The sequence below is a fragment of the Agelaius tricolor genome, unplaced genomic scaffold, assembly GCF_023055355.1.
Source record: "Agelaius tricolor isolate 1412-34295 unplaced genomic scaffold, bAgeTri1.0.p SCAF_35, whole genome shotgun sequence".
NCBI classification, from domain to species: Eukaryota; Metazoa; Chordata; class Aves; order Passeriformes; family Icteridae; genus Agelaius; species Agelaius tricolor.
In genome coordinates, this window is record NW_027269295.1 from 4,366,192 (window position 1) to 4,386,172 (window position 19,981).

Below are 19,981 nucleotides of genomic sequence, written 5' to 3' on the forward strand. Positions count from 1 at the left end.
AGCCCCCCCTGCCAGCAGACCCTGAGCTCGTCTCTCCTGGGGCTGCGGGCAGGCCCAGGGCGGGGGTCCCTGGCTGGGAGCCCGCCTGGCTGAGCCGCTGTGCGAATCCATCCCCTCCCGTGCAAGATGAAGCTGGAGGCAGCAGTCGCGCCCTGTAAGTTGATAGGGGAGCCCCAGAGATACCTCTGTGCCTCCCAGCAGGAGCTCTGGCCAGGGACCAGGCCGAGTTTACTCCATCAGTTCCCTCTGGAGAGCCATGGAGGGGACAGGTCGGCATCAGACAGGAGCTGCTGAGCCCGAATTCTGCTCGGGGGATCATCCCCATCAGATCACATCCTGCAGGAGCTCTCACCCCAAGTGTGGACACGGGGAGCTCTGTTGCTGATCCTGTCACCTCGTTACTGCATGAGTTTGGCTCAGTTGGAGCAGCTCTTCTGGCAGACACGTCCTTGCTGCTCCTGCCTGTTGCTCTCAAGACCAGGAGTGTTGTTTTTCACAGACATCCAAACCCTGCATCTCTCACAATTCCTGTGAGTGCTGCAGGTTCCAGCAACCTGAGAGGGAATTGCTGCAGGTCCAGAGCCAGGAGCTGTGGCTACTGAGCACCTCTGAAGCTCCAGTTGATTCCCTTGTCAGGGATTCCAACCCCTGGAGAAGCTGTCAGGACCAGCTTCTCTTATTTTAAGGCAGTGATAAATCCTGCTCCGGAGGGTGCTGGCTGAAGTGCTCTGTCTCCGTGCTGGGTTAATGCAAGCCACATGCTGCTGCATTCCTGAGAGGGCAAACACCCTCCAACACACTTCCAAGCAAGAGCTGTGGAAAATTTATACTGCCAGGAGAAAGAGCAGGAGGTGTCCTGGGTGTTGGCAGCAATCAAGGGCACTGTGACAGCTGGAAATGTAACACCTAAACACCCCATGTCACCCTATTAGCAGCTCCCAGTGGCCAGTTTCCCTCATCTTACCTAGAATTCCTCTTTGTGCCCCAAATTGACAGCCCACATGAGCACAGGAGAAAGGACCCAGACCCTGGATGTTCCCCAGCCTGGTTCTGTCTCTGGCCATGAGCCATTTCCAGGGCTCAGAGGGAGCCTCTGAAAGCAAGTGATGCCCTGGACTCGGGATGGTGCCTTCATGGCTGCTGGGATTAGGGCAAGTAGGGGGCAGAGGGGACCAAACACACATGGAAAAGCTGCTGAACCAAAGCTGCCAATCTCCGGGTGATTTGGCTGAGCTCTAGAGCAGCTCTGACGATCGAGAGCCAGGAAATGCAAAGCTCTGCGGGAGAAGGGGAGCTAAGTACCGTGCTTGGTTGTTGCTAAGAATACAATTATCCATAGCTAACGATTGCCTGCCTGATAGGATTACCAATAAAGACAAACGCAGTGAGGATCATGGCTTCACTTCCTTCCTCCCACCCGGGGATTTAATCCCGTCTTTGTTTGAGTTTTGTCTTTGGTCAGTCAATAAAAAAACCCCTCTGCTTCGGGTGGCATCTCCGGAGCTTTTCCCTAGGAGAAACTTTCCGGGGTGAATTCCATGTCTGCTCCCCTCATGTGCGTCCTGCTCCTTGCTGGTTTCACCCTGGCAGGAATAGTTTAGGCCTTCTAATTTCAGCCTGCTTTGCAAAAGGTTGGCTAATCCTCCCAGCAGTCTCGAGAGGCAGGAAATCCTCAGCGGCAGAGTCTGGGGGAACATGACAACTCCTCGGCCACTCTGCTGCCAGTTTGTGATGGCTTTTGGACACATCCTGGTTTTTGAGTCTCCTGTTTTTCAGGAAAATGCTCGAGGGGAGGCTCTGGCAGCCCAGCTGCTCTCAGAACCAACTTTACCTGGAGGGCATCACAGCCGTTTATGGCACTGATATCCCCTGCAGCTCCTGGGGAAGGTGGAGTGATGCTCTGGAGCTTGGCATGGATGTGCTGCCAGATGCTGCTCACCCAGGGGAGTCAGGACAGCCTTCCTGGCCCTGCCAGCCCCTCCGCTACCCAGCCAAGGGCTAACAAGGTGCAAATGCTCGTTAAACATTTCCCGGAGTCCAGCCGACACCCCGGCGTGTCCGAGCTCTCCAAGCCCTGGGTGCCCGCGCAGGGAGACTGAAACCTTCCCATTGTTCGAATGGGATCCGTTAACGAGTGACAGGACAAGAGGAAATGTCCTCAAGTTGCGCCAGGGGAGGTTTAGATTAAGTATTAGGAACAATTTTTTCACTGACAGGGGTTATCATCCTAGAGTGTAAATGATTCTAGGATTCGACGATGCAAGGCACTGCCGAGCAGTTTGGGAATGACTTTGTGGATATAAGGCAGTGTCTAATGAAAGATCTCCTTGTCCCAAGCCGGACTCCAGCACCAAGCAGAGCAGCCCAAGCCTTCCTCCCGCGGTCGCCCCTTCCCAAATCCCGCCCTAGGTGCGGGTGGATGCGGGCGCGCATCCCGGCGGGCGGGGAGCGGGGCCGGGCTGCGGCTGCCGGCTCGGAGGGGGAGGTGGGTGCCGGGCCCGGGCCCGGGGGGGCCGGGGCGGTGGGCAGGGCCGGCGGATGACGCCGGTAAAGCCGCCCGAGAGCCGGCCCAGCCCCGCCGCCGGCCGAGCGCTGCCCGCGCACCCCCCGCGGCCGCGCACTCGGGTCGGGCGGGCTCCGGCGGCAGCGCAGGATGGACCTGCCCGTGGACTCGTACCTGGCCGTGCCGCTGCTCTTCACCGTCCTGGCCCTCGTCCTCGCCTCCGTCTTCCTGAGGCTGCGGGGAGGCGGCGGCGAGAGGGCGGCGGAGCGGCCCCGGGAGCCCGCGGCGGAGCCGGCTCGGGAGGGCGGCCCCGGCGGCGAAGCGGCGGCACCGGCCGAGGGGCCGGAGGACGAGGGGAGCCGGGTGCCGGTGGAGGAGGTCGGAGTGGGCGGCGAGGGGAAGGAAGCGGTCACTGAGCAGCGGGAGGCGGCGGCGGAGCCGGGCCCCGCGGCCGAGCCCAGCCCCGCGGCGGCCGAGAGCATCCCCAGGCAGCCCCCGGAGGAGCCCCGGCAGCCCCCGGAGGAGCCCCGGCAGCCGCCCGAGGAGCCCCGGCAGCCCCTGGAGGAGCCCCGGCAGCTCCCGGAGCAGCCCCGGCAGCCGCCCGAGGAGCCCCGGCAGCCGCCCGAGGAGCCCCGGCAGCCCGGACACCGGGAGGATGCGGAGAGCAAGGTAAGGCCGGCTCCCCGAGGTCCCCACAGCCGAGGTCCCCCTGGTCCCCTGTGGTGTCCCTTCTCCATCCCTCTGTCCCCGCGGGTGGCAGGGAGGGAGCAGCGCTCCGGGTTTTCCACTAAAATAAGAGAGGTCCCGGCAAAGCCCGTGTTTTGTCTTCGGGTGGGAACAAGCTCATTGTCCCCGGGGGAGGCAGCGGCTTAGGGGCTGTTTCTGGCTCCTTCCCTCCCCGCCAAGGAATACTCCTAAAAATAATCAAGAAAGTGAAGATTTAAGGGAAGAGAAGAGTGTGTCAGTGTGAGCCTCCCCTCTGTGCACATCTAACCCCCGGGAGTCTTTTCCTTTCTCCAAGAGCTTGTCCAGGTGCTGGGGGATGTGCTTGTGTTTATTCTTCCCGTCCGCATCCCTTTTCTGCGGGTTACAGAAACTGTCCCCGGGCTCCTTGCGCTGTCCCTGCTGCCCCAGGGAAGGGACCGCCCCACTCCTCAGCCCCAGCAGGATGCTGGCCCCAAGCTCTGACCCCTGGCTGAACTGGGGGGGCCGGGGGTGGCAGCGGTGCCAATGAACGCCCGGCAAATCCTCCTCCTCCACCGGATCTTGTATAAAAATAAAAGAGCGACCCAGTGTCCACGGGAAGATCTGGTTCTGCTCTTGCCCAGCCTGGATGGGACTCTGTGACAACCTGAGGCAGCCGAACTCCCTGTCCTGGTGGCTTTCTCCCTTGTGGCTCCTTATCCAAAGGGCGGGAAGGGAGCGCTGGGGCCGCTCGGGAATGCGGGAGTCGCCGTGTGCCGGCAGCGTGTTTGGGCCGGGGCACAGGCTGGGGCCCAGTCGCCTCCTGGCTATTATTAGCAGCGTTTGTAATCCTCAGCAACTGTTTCCAGGCTGCCGGGCAGTGCATACTCAGCCCTCGCCTTGGAAAGCATCTCCAGTGACTCACCGGATAGCCCTGGGCAGGTCCCGGGGCTCGCACACCCTGCTCTGTGCTGTGATGCTCTGCAACACCCACGGGTCACCGCTCGGGGCTGGGATGTGGCTCTGACTCCCTGTGCTCCTCGCACCTCCCTTGGTGGTTTTTGAGCCTCGGAGCTCTCCCTGTCCCCTTCCCAGTGCCCCTATGCCCTTGGATACAGCTCTCGAGCAGCCCTGTGCCTTGACACAGCATCCTGGAAACCACATCTGTTTCTCTCGTGTGCTTTATCAGTGCCTGTGAGTACCAGGATCTCTGGAGAGCTCCTGGGCCACCGTTGGCCGGCTGGGTCCTGGCTGGGCCAGCTCAGCACCAAAGTTGGCCACTTGGCTGGGGCTTCTCTCTGGTGAGGTGCATTGGGACAGATGGACAGACCCAGGGCTGCCAGAGCCCACAGGTTCCTCTGCTGCTAGTTCACATCTTGGGAATGTTTTCCACCCCTCTGGCAGCTCTTCAGCCCTGATTTCTTTGAACAGGCACTGCTGCAATGCTTGTTGCTTTCACAGAAAGGCTCAGCTCCTTTGTCTCTGCTCAGCACAGGTGCAGTACCAGGGTTTTGTGTGCCTGGAATGAGTTGGAATGGCCTGGAATGAGTTCTTACTCAAGAAAAGGAGTTCTGTGTCCTCCAGGAGCCTGGCTGGGCTCTGTGGGACTGGGGCTCCTCACTGCCCTCAGCCCCTCTTACAGCAAAGGAGCAGCACAGGGTCCTGCCCAGCTTTCCCTCCTGGGAAATTGTTCCCTCACTGTGTGAGCAAGGCAGGACAAGCCACCCTGGGCCTGAGCAGCATCCCTGTGGGCAGGTCAGGGAGCAGGCCTGGGTGGTGTGGGGGGCAGTGGGAGGAGGAGCAATGCTGAGTGTGTGCTTGGGAGCCGTGGCCAGCGCCTGATCCCACAGCTGCCAGCGCTGCTGGCCCCGGGGCCGGGTGGCACAGCTGGCCAAGGAACTACGTGCCCTTCCAGCAGGCACCACACACGTGTGGCAGTGCCCAGCCTGCTGATCCAAGGGTTGGTGCTGTGGGCAGAGTGGGAGAGACCATCCACAGCTCTGCAGGATCTCCCTGGATTCCCTGCTTTTGCTCCCTGTGAACATCCTCTAAGTTGCTTCATCCTTCCCCTCCTCCAGCACCACCCAGACCCAAGCCCAGGAGATGTTACAGGCAGGGATGGGACGGGCTCTGGGCAGAGCAGGGAGTGCTTTGCAGGCGGCTGCTGATGGAATCGTTCCTTTTCCAGCCTGTCTTGGCTCGGTGAGGGCTGCAGTCCCCTGATGTGACTCAGCAGAGGCTCCCAGACCCTGTCCAGCTGCTGGCTCCTGCAGGCTCAGGGCCTCTCAGTACATCAGCAGGCAGAGGGCTGTGCCTGCCACTCAGAGAGCTTTCTCTCCTTATTTATTTTCTCTCCTTATTTATTTTCTTTCCTTATTTTCTTTCCCCCCTGTTTGCTTAGCACGCACTGTGCCAGGCTGGCTCGCATTGCCCGCAGCCATTAACCACTCGACCAAAATGCTGATGGATGAACCCGCCCAGGGAGAGCAGCCTCGGTGTGTTAATGACGGGCTGGAGCCGGGCATCCGGCTGCCTCCTCCCTCCCTGCTCCCTGCCTGTGCAAACTGGGATCTGCTGGGGCAGCTGGGTGTCTCAGCCACCCTCCTGCCTCCATCTCCTGCAAGGCTGCTAAAATCACTAACATTGAAGGCTCCCTGCCCCTCTCTGCAGTGACCAGTTCATTGCAGCATCATGCTCAAAGCTACAAAATGACCCAGTGGCAGAGCAGGGAAAGGAGCCCAGGAGTCCTTGTTTCCCTTAACTGCTGTAGTGCTTCCCCTTGTCTCTGCTGGCTCCCATCACTGAAAAAAAAAAACTTAATTAGTCTGTCATTGTCTGTTCTCATCCCCATCCCCAGCTCGTTAATGGATGAGGCAGTGCTGTCAAAGCAATCCCGTAATGAAAAGCTGCTGGGTGGGAACTGGGTGGGAACAGCAGCGAATCTGGGGCTGTGGAGCGTGGTTCTTGTGAGAAACGGTCAGAAACTTCAACTCCCTAATGAGCCATTCTGTCCTGAAGTGGCAGGTGGCAGGGAGCCGGCAGGGTTTTCAGTGTTGGACCAGAGCCACCTCCAGGATGCCATCCTGGCCAAAATGTTCAGGAGCTGGGGAGGGTGAGTGGGCAGTGCCAGGGCACGGCAGCCCGGCTGGTTTGCCAAGGGTTAATTGCAGCTGAGAGCTTCAAACAGAGCAGGGGTGAGGTGGGTGACAGTGGGGACAGGGGCCACACAAACCCTGCCTGAGCAGGGCAGCCTGGGGGCTGTCCCTGGACAGCAGAGGCACAAAGGCTTCATCTGTCCCTTCTGCCAAGCTCCTGCTGCATTTTCCCGGTGCCTCCCACCCCAGGCTGGGCCTCCCTGGGGGCTCCTGGTGCCTCTGGACACACCAGGCGGCCCAAACCCCCCGGCTCCCACCAGGAGCCCTGTGCACGTTTACAAAGTCATCATTTCCCCCTCTGATGCCTCCTGCCTGCCCTCCCCGTGCTGCAGGGGAGAGGGTGTCTAATTAAGTCTGGCTGTAATTGGCAGCTGTTCAGGCTGTGTCTGCACTGCCAGAGGGCTGGGACAGGAGCTCCAGTGTCCCACAGGGCGCTGGGGAGGGATGTGGTGATGTGCTACCCCTGTCACAGCCCTGGCAGCAGCACTGCCAGGGAATGCAGGGCTCCCCACCCAGATCCCTGAGTGCTCAGATGTGCCCAGCTCTCGCCAGAGCCGCCTGTGCCAGGCACAAATGCATCATCTCCTGCAGAGAATGGAAACTGGGAAGTGACACAGGACGTGTGTCACCCCCAGGAGCCTGTGCATGTGTCCTGCCCACCCTGAATCCCACCATGAGGCTCTGCTGGGACATGGTGAGGGACAGGGGGGCACTGGGGTCTGTGTTGTGTTTCCTACACGGGTTGAGAAGTTTGGGCTCCCACAGGTCCCTGTGGGCTGGGTGAAGCCCTGGAGCCGTGCCAGAGCCAGGGCACTGCTGGGGGACTCTTTGCCTCCTGAAGTGCCCACTTGTGTGCAGCTGCCAGGTGAGGGCCAGCTTTGCCTCCTGCCAAGGATGCCATGCAGCTCACCTGGGCAGCAAGGACATCCTGGTGTGGGGTGTTTGCTGTGGCAGAAAGGGAATGAGCTGGCTGGAGGTGGTGGTGCCTGCAGGGATGGGAGCAGTCCAGCTGGGCTCCTCACCCTGCTGTGGGACACACCAGAGTTCTCCTGGCACTGCCTGGTCCTCATTAAGGGCTGGGTGGTCCCAGAGCTTCAGAAATGTCCTTGCCCATAGCAGTGACAAGGGAAGTGGCAGGAGCAGATGCTCCCACGCTTTGGAGGCCTCAGACCTGCAAAACTCCATCTCCACATGAGGGACATCCTCTCCAGGCACCCCAGAGCTGGCAGGACATCACCATGGCTGGAGAACAGCTCTTGGTCTGCAGCTGCTCCTCTGGGCAGAGGGAGGATGGAGAGCCCCAGTGGTGGGTGAAGGGGAGCTGCTGACACAGCAGCTGCTTTGCTCTGCTAAACTCTGACCAACATTATTATTATTATTTAATCTTTTTTAAAAGTTTTCTTCCTTCCCCTTTTCTCCTGGCTTTTCTCTTTCTGGCTGGCTCTCTCCTGTCTGCTTTTCTTCCCTCTTGCAATGTCTTGCATCAGGCTTGGAGCAGAAAGTGCAGCCATAAATGGCAACACACAGGACCCAGGAGTTTAATCCAAGATAATTTTCTCCTCTTGCTTTGCAGACTGGGATCTTCCCTTTTCCTGAAGCTGGAGCAGGGCACTTATTTGTCCCCAACCTGCCCATAAGGGTCAGGGCTATCCCTGAAGAAAGGATGAGGGACACACCAACCCCAAAGCGTCCTCTTGTCCTTTCTGAGAAAGAAGCCCATAGCTCAGAGGGGTTTGCAGCAGGGATGGAGGAAGTGGGGAGGAAATGGCCAGAAATGAGCTGAAAACCAGATGATGCTGCAGTGGGAAGCCTGGCTCCCACCTCCCACGGGCTGGGAGAGGGTTCAGTGGTGGCAGAGCCCTGAGGGGGCATTTTGGGGTCACGATGCCAAGCTCCTCTATCTGAGCCATCCTCCCCAGGGAGACCCAGGCCTGTCCATGCTCAGTGCTGGCTATGTCCAAGGCATCCCTGAAGCTTTGTCCTCGCCCTGCTTTGCTCCAAACCCCTCTGCCAGAGTCAGCTCCACGCACGGGTGTCGTGGCCATGGAGCTGAAGGGCAGCAGCACGTTTGTGATGATCCAACAAATGCTTGGCTCTGCAGCCAGGAGCTGCCCAGGCGAGGCAGATGGATCCTGGATCGCTGCCTTGCTATTGAAGGTGGATGACTTGCTGGGTTTTAACCCTGGCCTTTCCAGAGCCCATTGAGCTGTGCCCAGGTGTGATTCAGAGGTGCCGGGGCACGGGCTGTGCTGTGCCCGGGCTGGCTCGGTAATGCCCGAGGGCAGGAGGGTTCCCAGGGCAGGGAGGGTCCCCAGAGCGTTCCTGGAGCATCCCTGGAGCATTCCCGGAGCGTCCCTGGAGCATTCCCAGAGCGTTCCTGGATTGTCCCCGGAGCGTCCCCGGAGCGTTCCCGGAGCGTTCCTGGATTGTTCCTGGAGTGTTCCCAGAGTGTTCCCGGATTGTTCCCAGATTGTCCCCGGAGCATCCCCGGAGCGTTCCCGGATTGTTCCCGGTTTGTTCCCGAGCGTCCCCAGAGCATTCTCGGAGCATCCCTGGATCGTTCCCGGATTGTTCCCGGAGCGTTCCCGGAGTGTTCCCGGATAGTTCCCGGATCGTTCCCGGTTTGTCCCCAGATCGTTCCCGGAGCGCTCCCGGCCCCGCGCGGCCCCGGGCCCGGCAGCTGCTGCCCCGCGCGTCCCTGGCTCGGCAATGGGAGCTTTGTTTGCCGCAGCAGCTGCTGGGGCGGCCCGTGTCAAGTCTCCTCCAGATGCTCCCGGATAATGATGACGTGCACGGCTCCCTGCAGTGCTGCTTCTCGGAGCTGCTTCTCGCCTTTTTTTGTTTGTTGTTTTTTTTTTGGTTTTTTTCCTGCGGGGACGTTTTCATGGCACCGGAGAGATGCTGATTTGTGGGCTCTTGGACAGAGCACTCCGCTCCTTTCTTCTCCAGTTGTTCCTTCCTCACTCCCAGCTGCTCCAAACTCTCCCTGCATTCTCCCTGGGCTGTGCTTCCCACAAGAGCAGCACTTGGGGTGCCATGGTGTCCTCCGAGCCTCCCAGTGCTGTCCCAACATCTTCCCCCTCCCTGCTTTGCAGGATGCTTTGCAGGTGCTGGTTTTCACCTGGTCATTCACAAAGGAGCAGGTGTCATGTGGAGCAGGTTAAGGTTCCTAAATGGGACCTGTTTTTCCTCTGAAGTGGTTCCCCCTTGGAGAAGTGTTCAGCATGGAAAGGCTTTGGTCCAGGGTTGTTCCTGGGGCAGAGTCACTTCATTTGTGGATTGACTGGAGTGAGAAGAGATTCTGGTAAAAGAGAAGGCTGCCTTTAGACTTCTAGGACAGTTTGGGAAGTTGAGATATAATTTTTAAGAATTGTTTGTGACTTACAATAGTGCTACATTAGGTCTTAGTTGGAAGGAATAATGCTGGCCTGTGAATTCAGGTCTTTTGCCAGCAAAGTTAGAGAGAACTTTTTGATACTTATAAAAACTGTACTCAAAGCCACTTCATAGTGTTCTGCTATTCTACTGTATTTTATGTAAAGATCAGGATTTACTCTGACTGGGTTTTCAGTATTTCAGGACAGCAGCACCCACTGGCCAGGCAGGGCTGAGAGCTCTGAAATTTGGAGCTGCTCCAGGCAGAGAGGGCTCTCCCCTCCTCCCTGGCTCCCAGGGACGGTGGGCACAGCCAGGCTCCAGGTGGGGCTTTGTCCCTGCTGGCATTTCCAGCCAGCCCAGAGCTGCTCCCAGCCCCATGCTGGTATTTCACTGCAAGGCCAAGGGACACGGTGTTCCTGCTCTCTGCCCACACAAATCCTCCTCCACAGCCCTCCAGGCACAGCAAGGAAACCTTCAGCTGAAGGTTTTGGGCAGGGAAAGGTGGCTGAGCACAGGGGCTGCTGTGGGGCTGAGAGCTGGCAAAGTCCAGCCCCAGGATGGCAGGGTGGGATGGGGAGGTCTCCAGGGGGTGTTTGCCTGTGATGGGGAAGGCAGAGCATCAACAAACCAAACATGTCCCCTCCCTTCTGCTGCATCAGCATCCCAGGCAGCTGCCTGAGCCCTGCCAGGACACACGGACAGCCCAGCCTGGAGCTGGCACAGCCAGCCCAGCCCTCACTGCAGCCTCCTTGCCCTGGTCCCACCCCAGGGGCTGGGGCTGCCACAGGGAGCAGCTCCTGAGCCCTACAGGGAGAGTTCCTGTTCTCCACAGGGAGCAGCTCCTGAGCTCCACAGGGAGCAGCTCCTGAGCTCCACAGGGAGCAGCTTGGGAGCTCCACAGGGAGCAGCTCCTGAGCTCCACAGGGAGCAGCTCCTGGCCTCCACAGGGAGAGCTCCCGAGCTCCAATAGGGAGAGTTCCTGAGCTCCACAGGGAGCAGCTCCTGAGCTCCACAGGGAGCAGCTCCTGAACACAAACCCTGGCTGCAGGGCCGGGCACTGGAGGTCTCAGGGGTTCCCCACTCCATCAGCCATTCCTGGCTTGGCACAGGCATGGGGCAAGGTGGGCTATGGGCCTCCTTCAGGATTTGTCCATGTGTGCATGGTTGATTGAGCACTTGGGGCTGTTTGTGCTCAAAGCTTTTGTCCTTTTCCAGATCCCACCACTGGGTGCCTCTCCTGGATCCGGCCTCGGGCACCCAGGACAAGCAGAGGACACAAGTGGCCACGAAGCACTTTCCAGCCATGCAGAGGTGTGTGGGAGGCAGAGCCAGCCTGGGGAGGGTGGCACAGCCCAGTGTGCCAGTGTCCCTGCAGGGTGGGACATTGTCCCAGGGTGGCAGTGGCCGTGGGGAGGGGGGCAAAGCTTCCCTGCTGTTCTCCCCTGGTGAGGCTGGGTGGCCTCTTAATGGCTCAGCCCATTTAAAGCAGAAAGAAATGGTGTTCCAGGTGCAGGTTTGTGATGCCCCAGGGATGGGGGTCAGTGAGGTGGTCCCTGTGAGGCAGCTGGACAGGGAGCAGCCCCAGGAGGGCAGAGGGACAGAGGGACAGAGGGACAGAGGGACAGGGATGTGGAGTCTGGGGCCACAGCATGGGGGGAAGGGAGGTGCTGGTATCTGCCTCCAAGCCATCCAAGCAGAAAAGTGTTGTGCAGTAGGGAGCTCCTGGCTGGCACGAGCAGGGGTGCCCAGCCAGCCCTGGCACGCTGCTGTCGCCTGCCAGCCTGGCATCCCCGCCTGCTCCCTCTCTGCTCCTGTCAAGTGTCTCTTCCTCTGTGTTGGAGCAGATCTATTTTCCTTCCTTGGAGGTTTGCCACCCAAATTTCCTGCTTGCTCTCATTGTTAAATGCTCAGTTCCTAATGCCCAGGCAAGGAAGAGGCTGGAATCTCCCTCCCTGTGGCTGCTCCTGGAGGGTTGGGTCTCCCAGGGGATGTCCCAGCTCACAGGGGGAGATGGATGTGATGGGGAACTGCTGCCCTGGGCTTGTCCCCTCCCCGTGCCCTCCCTTTGGGTGCCTCCCCAGCCATCCTCAGGGAAGCCTGGGTGTCCAGTGGGAAGTGCCCATGTTTGGAAGTGTGGCCCAAAATAGCCGTGGCTGCAGCGGGTGTGGGTGCTGGTGGCATCTCCTTCTGGGGAACAGGGTGGCCAGAGGAGGCCAAGTGGCTGTGAATAATGCACATTCCTCCCCCATGACAAACTCACCCAGCTCTGGCCCGGGGCTGTGCTCCAGCAGCTCCTCCCCAGCTCTGCCCTGCACACCCAGCACTCAGCTCTGCATGGTCCCTCTTGGCTCAGTGTCCTTCCCCCCGGGTCTCCTTCCCCACAGCTTTTCCCTTGATAATGAGGGGCTTGGCAGCCTCCCCCCATGCTGCTCCCTCTCTGCAGGTGCTTTGTCCTTTTGCCAGGAGCTGCAGGAGACATCCCTGGGTGCTGGTGACCCCTGGGCTCGGCTCACAGGGGTTTGCAGCTGGAGCACAGGGCTCTGCAGGAGGAAATCTCTCATGCAGGGGCTCTGCCATGTGTCCTTGTCTTATCTCCAGAGCTGGGGTGCTCCCCTGTCTCCCTGCTTGGAGATTCTGCACAGGACAAGGAATCTGGGCTTTATGAAGTTTGTTGTATCTTGTAGAAGGGAGCCCCAAAACTTCCAAAACTGGTTTGCCTTTTAAAAAAACCCCAAAATGTGCTGATGCTGCTCCCACCTGTGCTCCAGACACCAGCTGGGGATGGCTCCTGGAGGGCTCCCAGCACAAGCCCCCAGTGCTGCCTTTAACCCCCATGACTGGTGAATGTCCCTGTGCTTCAGAGCAGCTCCTTGGCCCGTGGCTGCAAGGTGGCTCTGGTTGGGGATCCACCTTTTCCTGCTGCCAGGACAGCCTGTCCAAGCCTGGCCTGGGGGCTCACAGAATTCCTGTGGCTCTTGGCTCAGTCCCCTGCCTGTCCCTGGGCAGGAGGGGTGGCAGGGGTGCAGCTGGGAAGAAAGTGCTCAGGCACAAGGCTCTTCTTAGGAACCTTAATATCTCTTTGATCATAAACCTTAATATCTCTTTAAATATAAACCTTAATATCTTTTTGATTATAAACCTTAATATCTCTTTGATTACTTGCATTTCACAGCCCTTGGGTGGGCCAGATCGCTGGGACTGACTAGTGAGAGGGAAGCAGACTAATGAACCTCACTCATTAGTGAGCATCCCTTTGTCCTGTTCCTTGGAGGCAGCAGGGAAGGGGTTCCTGCCCTGTCACTGGAGCTCCAGGCTCTGCACCCCAGCCCTGCCCCAACCAAACGTGGGTTATTCAGCACAGCACCTTCTCCTCATGGCTGTTCTGTTTCTCACTCCTCCAGGAGGAAGAGGTGGACTCAGAAAACGAGAAGCTGGTGGTGAGAGAGCCAGAGGATGAGGATGGTGAGTGCCAAGCAAGCCAAAGCCCTGCAGGGAGATCATGGACAGCCCTGGAGCCCTGAGTGCTTGGGGATGGTCTCCTTCCTCCAGGAAATTCCTGCCCCTTGCCCAGATGCCCTTGGGCTCTTTGCCATGGGGCAGCTTTGTGATGCAGCTGCTCCAAAAGCTCCTTGCTCATCCAGGACAATCTCCAGGGGCTTTAGCCAGGGCCACGTTTAACTGATTAGCCAATTAGTTGATTGGAAAATGATTAATTGACTAATTGGGGTGACAACTGCTGCAGTGCTAAGACAATGAAACAGATGGTGCCTGAATGTGTGTCTGGAGGGGTCTCTGCTCTGCTGAGCAGCCCTGGAGATGCTGGGATGTCCCCAGGAGTCCTGGCTTGGGGTGCCTGGGGACAGCTGGGGCAGCAGGAGCCCTGGGGTGTTCCCCCTTCCCTGCCCCACTTTCTGCCTGGCTCTTGGAAGGTGCTGTGTGGCAATCCCCCAGCTCGGGAGGATTATGCCTAATGCCTCAGAGAATCAAATTTTAATCCTGGTGCCATTCCTGCGAGGCAGGGGAAGCTCCTTTGGAGACAGGGCTCCCAAAATACACTCATTGCACCCTGCTGGGCTTCCTCACAGCACTGGGGGGCTGTGGGAGGTCTGGTTTGAGGATTGATGGGTGGATCCTCTCAAATGGATGCTCAGCATTGCTGCTCTGCCTCTGTGTCTGCTTCTGTGGGTCCAGCTCTGTTTCAGGGCTGCCCTGGCACTTCAGGGCATCCTTACAAATGGGGGAAGGTGATGTCCCCTGGCTGTGAGACCTGGCTAGCACTGTGTCCTCCCTAGGCACCTCCTGCAGGCAGCCCCTGGCTCCTCTCCTGCATTATTCCCACTGTTTCTGAGTATTTCCTAATGGGGCTGGGCAAATCCATGGCCTGGGCTGAGGGATGGAGCTGGGAGCACCAGCAGTGCCCTGGGAGCAGCCCTGCTCCTCCTTCACTGCCTGCTGTGGCTCCTGGCCCCACTCAACCCTCAGAGATTCCCCTGGGGCAGGTGGAGATCCCCAGCCTGTGACCAAAGCCACCAGAGCAGCCTTGCCCCCAACGTGGGGATCACACCAGAGCCTGCTCAGGGGAGAGCTGCTCTCTTGGGGCTGCTCTCACCCTGCCAGCTCAGGGCCACAGCACTGGCAATGGCAGGGCAGAGAGATGAAAGACAAATGTTTTCTTTACTATGAACTCATGGAGGCTCTCAGTAAGTAGGTCACCTCCTATTCCTGTAGTGTTTTCCCTGTGTACATGAAAACCCAGCCTCCCCTTTTCTGGGTGTTTCCTGAAGTTTGTTTTCCATCTGCAGAGAAAGTTCCTGAGCTCAAAAACCAGCCAGTGGTTTCCAAACCCACACACTGTCTCCTTTTTTTAATCTCACCCTGTGGGCAGGGAGATGGGGACCTTCCTTGCCTCCCTCCTCCCTTATTATTTTCTGGGGAGGTGGCAACTAAACTGCTCCTTTTGGGAGCCAGTCTAAATCCCAAATCTCACTTGATTTGGCAGAAAACCATGTGAGGGAAACAATCTTGATTGTCCTTGAAATCATTGGAGCTTTACAAAGGTAATGAGCAGCTCCTGCTCTGCACCAGCATAAGGAACAGGATGTTACACCCTCTTTTTTTTTTTTTTTTCCTTTCTCCTAATATCTCCCAAAGCAGCAGCCAGCTGAATTTTCTTTCCATGCACTTTTATGGTCACCCAAGGTGCTGATAAGCTGCAGCATTACTGCTTGTTTCCAGCTAGCCAGGTTTTGTTTGTTTGTTTGCCCATGGGGAGGGTTTCCCACCCAGGAAGGGGAACATGGCCCAGCTGAATGTTTGGGGCTGCACACCAGAGCTCGGGGCTGCTTGTGTTCAGCCATTTGTGACCAAGCTGGAAAAAGGGTTTGCATCCCCTGGGAGCCCCAATGGCATTTAGGGATTAGAGAAACACCCCAGATCAGTAATTGAGTACTAATCCACCAGGACTCCCCAGGGAAGCTCCCCAAGATCAGGAGATGTAAAGAAGTGAGGAAATGTGGGCATTAGCAGGGGGGAGGTCTCTGGGAAATTCCCATCCCACTCCTGGTGCTCCAGGCACTGTGTCCTGGTTTAGGGCAAATTTGGGAGAGAATATCAGAAGGGGTTCTTCTAGAAAATAGATTTAAGTGGGTTTTTCTTGGTTTGGGTTTTTTTTTTTTACAATGACTCATCAAATTTTATTAGTAAATTACACTTTTGGCATGGAAATTGGTAAAAGTTATTGTTTTTATTATTATTGCATTTATAGTTATTTTATTATATTGTGTTGTATTTTATTATATTGTATTTATAGTTATTTTATTATATTGTATATACAGTTATTGTATTTATTATTATTGAAACAAGCCTTGCACTGCTTGTTTCTGAGATCTCTGGTTTCCACACCTACAAAATCAGGCTCTGACTTTTTACATGGTGGTCCCCAAGGTTTGGCAGCAGTTGAATGTGGGCATGAGCTTGGGGTTGGAGAAATCCCAAAATCAAGGTATTGGACACAAGGAGAAAAATCCTTAAGGGCAGTATTGATCAGAAAATAGAGGGAAGCTGCTGCTGAATCCTGCATATGAGGAAGGAGGGGAGGGGCTGTGAGGGGTTTTTCATTTGGGCAGGTGGAGGAGGAGGCAATCATGGATATGGCCACAACTGCAGTGGAGAGCTGGGGCTCCCTGTGAGCAGATGCTGCATCCATGAGCTGTGTACAAGTTGGGGTTTCTCTCCTGCCAGGGGAGTTTCACCCCTTCAGGATGCAGGAGCCCTTTAGGGGTCCTGTTGGTGTCATCCTGGATACTGATTTGTGGATAATGGGCAATTTTTTCAGGGCCATGCAGATAATGAAGGAAAATCTTCCTTTTGTGCACGCCTTGGAAGCATCCCCAGGGCTCTGAGGGTCTGGGGAAGCAGCAAATATTTCTGGGAATGGTTGGACTGAAGCAGCCCAGTCCTGCAGTCCTTGGGAGATAAAGGCTCTCAGATAAGCAGCCCACAGATAACACAGCAGCTCCTCCTGGGCCCCTCTTGGGCTGAGCTCCCCTCCTGTTGTTTTCCCCTATCTGTAGGGAGATAAAGCACGGGAGAGGTTTTTAAGAGCAAATAGTGCTCGAACAAAATCCGATTGGAAAAGGATCGGCTTTGGCTCAGAGTCTGAGCTTTGGTGCTCTAATTAGCACAGGCTGAGGCTGGAGAGCTGGGTGGGAGAGCATCCAGGAGAAAAAGCCTTGGCTTCCTCCTCAGGGCTGGTGACAGAGGGGCTGTGTTGGTGCTCCTGGGGCTGCCTGGGCTCGGCGCTGTTTGCAGCCCTGGCATTTGCCATGTGGCATCTTCTTTCCACAAGCTTTGGCAAGGGCTGCAGGAGAGCTGGGACAGCACCATCCATGAGCCCCAAGCTGGGGAAAGGGCCCCTGGATGAGGAGAGGGAGGGAGGAGGAGGAATGCAAGTCTGGAGAGAAGAGGAAAATGCTGCGAGTTAATCAGGGCAGGATTAGCATGTCTTGATAAGCCAAGATGGGCCTGCAAGGCTTTGAGTCCAGGGAGAACAATGGCATATGGTTCCTGGGCTGTGGGATTTCCTTGGATCTGCTGCCAGCAGGCTGCTCACTCACAGCAATCCTCACTGTTTGCAGTGCTGGCTGTTTGCAGGCTCCTGCCATCCTCTGCTCTGCTCTGGGATCCTCCCTGGCAGTGCCCAGGCTCCTGCCATCCTCTGCTCTGCTCTGCTCTGGGATGCACACTGCCCCCCTGGCAGTGCCCAGGCTCCTGCCATCCTCTGCTCTGCTCTGGGATCCTCCCTGGCAGTGCCCAGCCTTCCTGCAGATTGGAGCTGACTCAGGGAAGGTGCTGGAGTGTCCAAAGCATTTGGGGTGCAGGAGCAGAGCAGAGAGCACCCAAAGGAAGAACCCCACTGCTGGGGGTTGTGGCTCTCAGGAGGTCTCTGGTTCACAGATTTCTTGCTCTTTTTTGTCTCCCCTCTCCAGCTGCAGAGGAGACATTTTCATTTAAATACAGTCCTGGGAAGCTAAGGGGAAACCAGTACAAGTCAATGATGTCCAAAGAAGAACTAGAGGAAGAACAAAGGTAAGTTGAGGTCCCTTTTTCTTCTTGCCCAAGCCCACCTGGCTGATGTGCCCTTGGAGCAAGCTGGGTGTGCTCAGACTCTCTCCCCCACACTCCCTCAGTGTCTCACTGCTCTGGAGCTCCTGACCTCGCCCACATAGGAAGATATGAGAACAAATAAAGCCCCACTGATTTAGGAGATGGAGGCACTGTTACCCTAAATACCTTTGGAGCTCCTCTGGATGTTTAGACCAAATTTTCCTGGTGTATTTGCCCTGATCCCATTAGTTCTGTGCTCAGGTATCTCCTGAGGACCTGATCTTTGGTTACTTCCCCTCCCTTGGGCCTGGGATGGCATCCCAGCCAAGGGCATGGGCACAGCTCAGAAACACTGGGGCAAAGTGAAGGAGTGTGAGGTTCTAGAGCTCACTGAGATGGGGCTGACACTGCAAGTGTCCATCCCCAGGGCTGTCTCCTCAGCTGGATGTGGTGGGGATTTACCAAGTAATGGGCCTGGTGTAGATGGAGAATTGTCCATCTTTCACTTTTTGCTGAAGTATCCCCTGAGTCCTGCATGAAGAAAGGTCAAACCTGTCCTGTCACTTAAAACAAGCTTTCTGGCTCCAGATTCCCCAGCCTGGAGAAGGAATAACCCCACAGCTGAGGGCTCTGTGGCAGGCTGCTCCCTCACAGGTGTCTGCAGCTCACACCCCTTCCCTTCCCTTCCCTGAGGGTGAGCTCCAAGGAACTGATTTCCCAGGGCTGGCTCAGCAAGCCTGGGAGGTGGTGTTCTCCCCACTGCTGTCCCAAGGGCTGTGGGACCCAATTCTCCACCCAGAGGTCTGCAGAGAGTGATTTAGGGGCATTTGTCACCCCTTGCTTGTCAAATTATGGTCTAATTACCACCACAGCTGGCCTGGTGTAAAGAACCAAGCAGAAACTGGAGCACAGCAAGGAAGGCAGGGATGGGGGACCACAGCTCACCCCCAGCTCAGGCATCTCCTGCTGGCAAACCTTGCCTTGAGGCTCTTGGGCAGCATCCCTGTGGTGGTGGCTGAGGTTTATCTGTGTGAGGTGAGCAGGGCACTGTGGTAGGCAGAATAAATCCAGAGACCTGCCCTGCTCTGGGGTCAGCAACCAGAAATGAGCTCTGGTTTCCTCTGGCACGGGGTTGATTCTGCATTGGTGGCATCAGGAAAAAATGTTTGCTTTCTTCTTTTGCATGTGTCTGTTGTGCCTGAAGCCCCCACCCTGTAAACTGCTGAGCAGGGCTGTGAGTGTCACTGTATTTTTCACCTGGGGAGGGTGGTGGGGGAATGAGCCAAGTGAATGTCAGGGACACCCATGGGGACAGATGGGATTTGCTTTTCAGGATCCTGCTAAACACCAATGCAAAAATCTACCTGCAGCTGGCAAATTCCAACCCTTTGCACCAGCAGCTCCATCCAAACCAGCTGAGCAATCACTGCTCAGGTTTTCAGGGCCAGGAGTCCTGCAGGGCCTTGGGCTGGTTCCTGTGTGGCAAAAAATGCCTTTTTGTCACCTGGAGCCACTGAGGGGACATTGCCTAAGGACAGCAGTGGGGGTTTTGTACTCAGGACTCAGAACAGGCTCCAGGGGTGATGGCCCTGTCCTGGGCACATGGCACAGCTCAGGCACCTCAGGCTGCTCTTGTCTGTGTGGAGCAGTCCCAGGGCAGCACAGTGCACCTAGAACTGATGGGTTTCATGTCCCCTGGAGGCTCTGAGCAGCCCTCCCCACTGAGGGCCACTGCCAGACGTGGTTTTCCTACTGCTCCTTTATTTTCTTCTCTTCCGTATTTGTGTTGTTCATTTCTTTAAGGCAGCTTGGTGAATTTTTTTTTTTGTCTTGCTTTGTTGCTGGCTTACTTTTCCCCCCCTCAAATCTTCACTGCGGCATCAGCAGCTTTTCATTGCAGGCCTCGCAGGTGGTGCAAGGGGGCAGGGCTGCTGCCAGGTAAGCTGGGAGAGCTGAGCACAGCAGCTCAGCCTTGTCCTGCATCCTTCTCCTCGCCCTTCCACCCCTCTCCCCCTGTCCATGAGCCCTGACAGTGCTGCTGACCTGCTGTGACCCGGGTTTGCCACCTTTATGTTGCAGGATTGAGCTGACCTCTGATCTCACCTCTCTGTAGCAAGTACCTTAGGTCCTCGGCCACAAACATTCTTGCAAATCTTTTTGGTAAGGACACGCTGCTGCTTAGAGGTAGTGGTACCACTGGTAACACCTGCTCGTGTCTTGGGTGATTTTGCTTTTATTTCCCAGGGGAGGGGTTGTTTGGAGCTGCAGTTGGTTGCCTGTCCCACCTCCTTCCCCACCTCCCTCCCCTTCCCTCCTCATAACAGATTAATGAGTCCACCCCCCCCGCCTCCATCTCACTTTCCATGAGCACTCCAGGGCGAATGGGGGCTCTCACATTTGGATGTTCACCTCTTCCAGCTTGGATACCTGAAGCTGGACATCCCCCAGCCACTTCTTTCTACTGATTTGGGAAATTGGGGCTGCTGCAGAGCCCTAGGGTGTGTTACCAAAACTCAGACAGGTTTAGTGTGCACTTTTAGCCCTGTCACTCCTCCAGCTTTCCTGTGTATCAACAGGTTCCCATGTGAAGCAGCAGATATGAGAAACATCCCAAAAATGCAAGTGGGTCCTCAGAGGCTGCTTGCTGTGTAGTTCA

General features: G+C 56.9%; 1 protein-coding gene across 6 annotated transcripts in view; it reads left to right on the forward strand.

Annotated features, from left to right (window-relative positions):
- Positions 1 to 2,462: 2,462 nt before the first annotated feature.
- The window catches only part of MXRA7 (matrix remodeling associated 7), a 29,125-nt gene continuing 11,606 nt past the window's right edge, over positions 2,463 to 19,981 (forward strand). The window contains exons 1-6 of one of the 6 annotated variants that reach the window (XR_011683329.1): positions 2,463 to 3,172; positions 10,936 to 11,031; positions 13,122 to 13,182; positions 17,208 to 17,307; positions 19,226 to 19,263; positions 19,405 to 19,485. Coding sequence is in view for 5 of the 6 variants with exons in the window: in XM_071452540.1 (XP_071308641.1) it covers positions 2,654 to 3,172; positions 10,936 to 11,031; positions 13,122 to 13,182; positions 17,208 to 17,307; positions 19,210 to 19,263; positions 19,405 to 19,438 (864 nt within the window). In the remaining variant the exon portion in view is untranslated. Of the gene's footprint in view, positions 3,173 to 10,935; positions 11,032 to 13,121; positions 13,183 to 17,207; positions 17,308 to 19,209; positions 19,264 to 19,404; positions 19,486 to 19,981 lie in introns of all 6 variants that reach the window. The other 5 variants (XM_071452540.1, XM_071452541.1, XM_071452544.1 and 2 more) reach the window with 5 other exon arrangements.